This window comes from Chiloscyllium plagiosum, unplaced genomic scaffold (assembly GCF_037043375.1).
Source record: "Chiloscyllium plagiosum isolate Xiang-an unplaced genomic scaffold, Cpla_swu_hap1 HiC_scaffold_18, whole genome shotgun sequence".
In the NCBI taxonomy this organism is placed as follows: Eukaryota; Metazoa; Chordata; class Chondrichthyes; order Orectolobiformes; family Hemiscylliidae; genus Chiloscyllium; species Chiloscyllium plagiosum.
The window spans coordinates 65,680,097-65,688,477 of NW_028270156.1; the positions used below are offsets into that span (position 1 = coordinate 65,680,097).

Below are 8,381 nucleotides of genomic sequence, written 5' to 3' on the forward strand. Positions count from 1 at the left end.
ATTGCAATCCTTCACAGGTGTCCTTACCTGTGCTTCATTGATGTTACAGAAGAGTACTGATTGTCCCCATCCCATTAAGATGGATCATTAAGCTATTTTATTTTATTTGCAGTGAGGAAACATACAGAATTACTCCTCTAATGAGCTTCACACACTTAAATTTTCTTTTGATGTCTTTTATCGGATGTGAAAATCACTGGGTATGGCAACATTTATTGCCAATTCTGAATTGTCCTTGAGAAGGTAGTGGTGAGCCACCTTCATGAACCACAGCAGACCATTTGTAAGTACACTCAGTGTTACTAGGGAAAAGGTTCCCATTTCACTCTGTTCAAGGAAATAAGGAAAGAATTAGGGTAGTAGTAAGAATGCTGGACCTTCAGAAATTAGCCCAGAAAAGACTTAACCCTAACTTGATATGAGGAATGTGAGATTGCAGTTTCCTCTGGATGTGACAGTGTGTATACATAATTTATTCTTAAATTTTGTGCTATAATGTGTTTAGTTGAACCCATATGGTTGGGTATTCCTCTCTGTGTATCCCATTATTCCTGTTACTAAACATACTGCAGTAAGCTGTAGGCATCCTGGAATAGTTGTTTAAGAAATTTACTTCCTGATGTTCTGAATGTAACAGAAATATAAAATAAATATATGACGTAATAGATAAAACAGGAAGAAATTTTCAAGGACGTAGCAAGTTGTTGAATCCAGTGGCTCACATGGAGGAAAATGCCTGATTTTAATGCAAAATGTAAATGATTTGCAAACAAAATAATGGATTCTGGGGCTTAAATATAAAGGAAAAATATCAAATGAGCAAAATATAAAAGTAAAATCTCAATGATGATTATTTTCTGATCCTCTCGTTTAAAGCACTGAGTTGAAAGTCACTCCTCGGTATCCATTATTCTCTTTGTATTATGTTTGATAGTCCATCTCTTATGTACATGGAGAAAGTGAGGGCTGGAGATCAGAATCAAAAAGTGTGGCACTGGAAAAGCACAGCAAGTCAGGCAGCATCCGAGAGATGGGCGAGTTGACATTTCAGCATACACCCTTCACCAGTAATGGATGAAGAGCTTATGCCCAAAATGTCGACTCTCCCACTCCTTAGATATTGCCTGACCTGCTGTGCTTTTCCAGCACTACACTTATGTACATGGATCAGATAAACCTTTTTACACAGCTATAATCAAGTGACATTATTTGCTTAACGTTGAAGGCAGATACTCGTCTCAAATGTGCAGTATATTGCTGCTGATGTAAATTCAACTGTACCTTGAGGTGGTTCAGCAGCTAGTTGTCAAATTCCAAGTCTCCATGAGCACTCTGACATAATTCATTCCAGCTCTGAGCCTAGTGTTTGTTTGACAATGTTTGACCAATGATCAAAGGACCATAAGATGTGGAAGCATAAGTAGGCAATTGAGATCATTGATTCTGCTGTGCCACTCAGTGAGATCATGGCCAATCTCATCACCTGCAATTCCACTCTTCCCCATAACCATTGATTCTCTTACTGATTGCAAATGTCTACCTCAGACTTGAATATATTTAGCCCAACCTCTAGATACCTCCGCGGTAAAGGATTCTACAGATTTATAATCCTCTGAAGAAGAAATTCTGCCACATTTCTGTCCCAAATGGGCAATCCCTTATTCTGAGATGATGCTCTCTAGTCCTAGACACTCTCATAAGGGTAAACAATCTCTCCCCATGCAGCCTGTCAAGTCCCCTAAGAATGTTTCAATTAGGTCACTTCCAGTTCATCTCCAATGAGTCCAAGCCTAACCTATTCATCCACTCCTCAATCCCTCCATTCCTGGGAACAGCCAAGTGAACACTCTCTGGACTGCTTCCGATGTCAGTATATCTTTCCTTAGATAAGGTGCATAAAACTGTTCACGGTATTTCAGCTGTTGTCTCATTTGTGCCTTTAGCAAGATCACCCTATTTTTATACTCCATTCCCTCTTTTAATAAAGGCCACAATTGCCTTCCCTATTACCCGTCGAACTGTGTCCTAATGTTTTGTTATGCACAAGGACTCCCAATCCCTCTGTGTTGTTGCTTTCTTCAAGTTTTACATTTATATAATATTGGTCTTTTCTATCCTTCCTGCCAAAGTGCATAACCTCACCTTTTCTCTCATTATAGCCCATTTGCCAAATATTTTCCCACTCATTTAACCTGTCTTTATCACTCTGCTGACTACTAGCATCATCCTCACTACTTGCCTTCCCACATATTTTTCTGTCATCTGCAAACTTGCTTTTGCGTATTCACTAGCCTCATCCAAATCAGTGTTATATATTGTAAATAATTGTTGCCCCATCACTGATCCCTGTGGCACAAAAGTAGTTACAGGTTGCCATCCAGAAAATGTACCCCTTATCACAACTCTGTCTTCTATTAGTTAGCCAATCTCTGCCCATGCATATATACAACATTCAACAACATATTTTTATCTTATTAAGTAGCCCTAATATGTGGTACCTTGATCAACACCTTCTGAAAATCCAAATAAATCAGATACAGTGTTTCCATTATCTATACAGCTTGTTACCTCCTCAAAGAGTACTTTCTTTTCTTTTGGAGAAGATAAACTATGAAGGTATTGTAAGTAATATCAAGGTTGGCAGCAAAAGCTTCTTTTAGTATATAAAAAGAGAGGTGCCAAAGTTAACATTGGCCTCTTAGTGAATGAGTTGACAGTGTGTTGCTGGAAAAGCACAGCAGGTCAGGCAGCATCCGAGGAGCAAGAAAATCGATGTTTTTGGCCGGAGCCCTTTATCAGGAGGATGAAGGGCTCTGGCCCAAAACGTCGATTTTCCTGCTCCTCGGATGCTGTCTGACCTGCTGTGCTTTTCCAACAACAGGCTGTCGACTCTGATCTCCAACATCTGCAGACCTCACTGTCTCCTCTTAGCGAATGAGTCTGAGGAAATAATGAGAAATCAGGAATTGGCAGAGGAAATTAAGAAATAGTTTGTGTCAGTCTTCCCAGTCGATGATGCTAATACCATTCCAAAATTACCACTAGAGAAAATGAACAAGAGAACTTATTGGGGTTAAAGACCAATAAATCCCCTGGACCTGATGAGATGCCCTAGAATGTTAAACAAATTAGCTACAGACATTGTGGTAACAATCTTGCAAGAATCCTTAGATTCTGGCAAAGTCCCAAAGGATTTCAAAGGTGCCAATGTAGCACCTTTATTTTGAAAGAGGAGGACTCTCAAAAAAAAGGTAGCTGCAAGCCAGTTAGCTTATTGTCTGTCACTCAGGAAATGTTAGAGTCTATTATGAAGGATGTAATAGCAGAGCATATAGAAATATATTTCTATATGGATTATTTACAACTTACGTAATGAATTGGTTGAGGAAAGTAAAAGAACTATAGCCAACTTGCTCAATGTCACCAATACGGTGCCATTTATGATAACATTGTGGCTTTTTGATGTTCAAGTGATAATCTAAAGTTAAATATCTGGAAATAACACTAATTATGGTTAACAAATGAGTCCTCCTTGTATATCTCTGCCTCTGTTTTCTCAAAGTTTAACAGAACTGTTGATGATGCTGTGATTTAATGCTACAAACCTCTGGATGGTTTTACGGTTTAAAATACTGCATTGTGTTTTCGACCACAGATATAATTTTACAATATGCATAATTATGTATTAGTGTAGTGCATATCTGCAGTTGCCCATGATTCTCTTGTGAGTGATGTTGACTATGCTTGTCTCATGAGCTTTGCAGTTGTCTGCACGACTGAATATTATGTGTGTGGACATTTTGTAAAGATTGGAATGCACTCTGTAATAGTACTGGAAATACTTTTTACATATCAAGTGCCTGGGCAGATTACATTCTAATGGGGAGGTTTCTGCTGCTACTTTAGATGGGAAGAGCTTGTATGTATTAATATTGTTACATATTCTGTGTGCATTAACATTGATGTATGCTACATATGTATATTAGCGCTAGTAAACAGATTCATACCGCATGGAAAAAGATCCTTTGGTCCAACTCGTCCATGCCAATCAACATCCCAATCTGACCTCAATCCGTTTTGCCAGCTGTTAACCTATATACCTATAAAACCTTCCCATTCATATACCCATCCAGATTCCTTTACAATGTTGTAATTCTACCCTTTTTCACCACTTCCTCTGACAGCTCGTTCCAAACACACACCACCCTCTGCATGAAAATGTTACTCATCCGGTCCTTTTACCTCTCAGTTTCAAAGCTAGAGGGCATAGATTTGAAGAAGCTTCACCATATGAAAAATATCTTGTCTATTTACCCTTTGCATGCTCCTCATGATTTTATAAATCTCTATTAGGTCACCCTTCAGGGCCTCCAACTAACTCTCCAGTCCCAGCCAAATCCTGGTAAATCTTTTCTGCACCCACTCAAGTTTAACAACAACTTTCCTAAAGAAGGGAAACTAGACTTGTACATCATATTCTAAAAGTGACCTAACCAATGTCCTGTCTGGCTGCAACATGATGTCCAACTTCTATACTCAGCGTTCTGACTAATGCAGGCAAGTATACCAAATGTCACCTTTACCACCTTGTCTACCTGCAACTCCATTTTCAAGGAACTATGCACCTGTACCCCTGGGTCTTTTTGTTTGGAAACACTTCTCAGAGCTGTACCAGAGTCCTGCCCTAGTTGACCTTTCCAAAATGCCACGGTTGGGACACCTTTCCTGTTCTAAAACTCACTTTTATTCTCATTGAGAGGATGTTCAGATTGTATCTAGAAAAGAGATGTGCAAAGGGTTGCATGATGTGTCCTAAATGCTAAGTAATTCCAATTTGTTATTTCCCTCATTAAGCCCACAGCTCTGGTACACACACCTTATAAGTAAGGAAACCCACTTTGTGAATAATTGAATCGACTTAACAGCAACTCCATCTCCACCTGGAGGCTTTCTTGCTTGCTCTGATTGTAACATGTTGTTCAGACAATAGGTCCTAGACTTAGAATACCCCAACAAGTGCTCATCTCTGTACTCTCAAAACTGCATCTGTCTAGGTTTTACAAGGCTGAAATGAATGGTACAAAACAGCCCTGAGCAGACAGCCACTGCTTCTGGACCTTGCTGTAACCCAGCTGTGCTGAGCAGACAATCTTTTCAGCGACACTAAATCTGATAACTGCCCCTCACAAGCTTTCTGCTGGGCCCTTGTTTACAGCTACACTGAGCAGGCAAGCTCCTCCATCCCATGCAGGTGCCTCAAAAATGTAGCAATTGAGAAATGCAAGTACCCTCACAAGGTTCATCAGTTGAACTGGAAGCTCCTGATGAAAGGCAGGATAGTTTATTTGTACCTAGGGTAAGAATGATGGAGAACACATGCTGGAAAATTTCAATTGATGTCTCAAAATTGTTGTGTCAGAAACAACCTGTTAAAACATCACAGAATTAAGCAAAAGCCTCATCTTTTTGTTCTACTTTAGGAGATGCACCAGAGTACATTCCAGGTGAAGATGCCTTGTCTCGCATCCGCCGGCTGATTGCTGAAGGTTGGATGACAGCAGTTGTACAGCGAGAGCAAGGAACCACCACTGCCTCAATGGGAGGGTTTGGAAATAATATCATTGTCAGTCATCGGATACACCGGGGCTCACAGACCGGGAACGAAGCATTGGCGAGATTAAACACGCACCCACCTAGCAACCAAGGCAGAACAGAAATGGACAGCAGTTACAGTCAGATTCTCATGGACTCTGCTGCACCGAGCAGCTCCAGCAGCTTAGCTCCAGAATTCGGAGAAAACACTGGAAGAGATCAGGCCGCAGAGCAGCTTGGCAGGAGTGGCGTCCTTGAGGATGATGGGAGCTTTGGTCAACAGCCCACCACTTCTATGGACACAGAGGGCCTTTTCCACTCTGTCAGCGCACATAGCCCCCATATTGTTGACAATATTGATAATCATGGCACTGACGACAGGGGCTCAGACAGGAGGTAGAATTAGGTGCTCTGTTGTTCAGGACAAAAGAAATAATAAAATTGCATGTCCCATGGTTTATATGTGTAGAATCTAGCTAAACCAGCCAAGGATATTCCACTTATTTGTTTTTAGTAGAATGTGATTTAAGTTGAATTTTTTTTTTCCTTTTTTTGTAAACTGGTAAATTGTTATTTTAGAGAAATGGAATATAGTCAAGTGCAAGCAATGGCATACTATGTGAACACCAAAGATCACAATAACAAATAAAAACTCTTTAAAAACTGGAAAACTATCATTGCAAAAGTGATTTATTCAGTTTAATTTTGTTGAAATCCTACTTTTGAGAATGTACATCTTTCTCCCTTTATCAAGTACATTACCTGAATAAACCAATGAACCAGAATTTTTTTGACATGCCTAACCTTGGCTGATATGGGCAAAGTGAGGAATACTGTAAAAGAAATCTCAGACAAAATAAGTTTTTTTTATTTAGTATATAAATATTGTTAAAGTAATGCAACATTTCAGAAGTGATAACGTATGCTTGTTAGTGCGTTCAAGTCTTCCTGCTGGACTTGAGCACGTTATCTCAGGATAAAATGGCAGAGATGATGCAAACTGTATTTATGTCAGCCCCTTCAAAGACTTACCCATATTGCCACACTATTTTTCTTTTACCCCACAACCCTTTCATTTTTTTCCACTTCATGATTATCCAATTCCCTATGAAAATTATTCTCAAAATTGTTTCAACCACCCTTTTAGGTAATGCATTGAAAACCATGATGTGCTGCATAAAAATATCTTCTTCCTCTAATCATCTCTGGCCATTTTGCTAATTACCTTAGGTCTGCTTTGTCTGAACTGACACTTGTACCACTGGAAACAGTTTTTTTACTTATTTACCCTTTGTCGAAACCAATCATAATTCTGAACAGTTCTATCAAGTATCCCAGTACCATTGATGTTCTAAAGCAGTGTTGTCCAGTGAGCTCATTAGTGATATAGTGAATTAATGCCCAGATCAGATGGGAAATTTTAATCGGATGGGTATTAGGTCCTTGCAGTGCCCATTCTACTGAAGATGTGATGTCAGACTCTGACGCATTGTAGCCATGTCAAATGCCCTGAGAAATTTGCAGGAGTAACAGTCTTTAAGATGAAATATCTGGAATAGAACTCCTTCAAGATATATTGTAAAGAGGCCTCCAGTAAGCGAAGTGAATGCACTTTTGTATTACTTGCTGTACTTCACAACTGGATATTGTGTACGTACTGGTTCTGATACTATGAATATTCTTTAACAATTGCTTTCATTGTACAGTGCATCATTGTTCACCTTTTAATCTAGGGGCAACCCAAAGGATTGGAGAACATCAAGTGTGATACTCAAACTCATGAGAAAGTGTAAGGGTATTCCTAGTAACTATAATAAGCAGGAAAAGAAATGACAGTGACTTGGAAAGTTTTTGATGTTAATTAGAGAACCAGCACAGATTTATAAAAGGCAGATCATGCTTGATTAATTTTTTTGACTAAGTAATAGAGAATGTTAATGAAGAAAATGCGTGAATGTGCATTTAAAATAAATTTTAACTAAATTTAAGGTTGTGGAAAGCAAGGGTTAGTGTCAGCTTGGCTGAAATAATTGACTTAAGAACTAAAGACTGAATTATGGTAAGTGTTATCATTTTTGATACTGTAAGGTGATGTGCCGAGGTTTTGCCCGATAACTTTGATTACTTTTTGATATATCTATAAATTACATGGATATTGGATTCAAGATTAAAATTTGTCAATGATCTCAATCAACGGCAATAGACATTGGATGAACAAATAGCAGATGAAATTTAATATAGAGAAATGTGAGATGATATATTTTGGTGAAGAGATGGGGCGACTGAATATAAACAATGATACGTTAGGGAAATAGAGAGTTGTGAGGGTGGATGCGTGGGGTATCTTTTACGTAGATCTTTAAAGGTACCAGAACATATTGAGGGAATAATCAGCAAAGTGCATTGGGTATTAGGCTTCATAAAGAGAGAAATTGAGTCCAAAAGTACAGAAGTTATTCTCGACCTTTTGTACAGGTTTGCTTATGCCACAACTAGTGTAATCCAGTCAGTTCTGGTCACCACACTGCAGGAGGTGACTTACCAGAATGACTCCAATGATAAGGGAGTTTAGCTACAAAGTTAGGTTTCAGAAGCTGAGACTTTTTTGGTTGGAGAAGAGGTTGGGGCGAGATTTGGAGTATACAAATTAATGATAATGTGGGAAAAAGCAAGCTGTTACAAAAACTGAGGGGCACAAATTTAATGGGTTGAATGGCTTCCTTCTGTGCAATAATGGCTGCATACGCCACAGATGCCTCTTTTCCTGTAGCTCCCTTTAAAGTTTTACA

General features: G+C 39.0%; 1 protein-coding gene across 2 annotated transcripts in view; it reads left to right on the forward strand.

The window, feature by feature from the left end:
* Nucleotides 1-6,263, forward strand: part of ambra1a (autophagy and beclin 1 regulator 1a) — a 390,498-nt gene extending 384,235 nt beyond the window's left edge. For both annotated transcript variants that reach the window (XM_043706209.2, XM_043706207.2), the window contains one exon: nt 5,481-6,263. In XM_043706209.2, the coding sequence (XP_043562144.1) occupies nt 5,481-5,992 (512 nt within the window). In that variant the 3' untranslated portion in view covers nt 5,993-6,263. The remainder of the gene's footprint in view (nt 1-5,480) is intronic.
* Nucleotides 6,264-8,381: the final 2,118 nt, after the last annotated feature.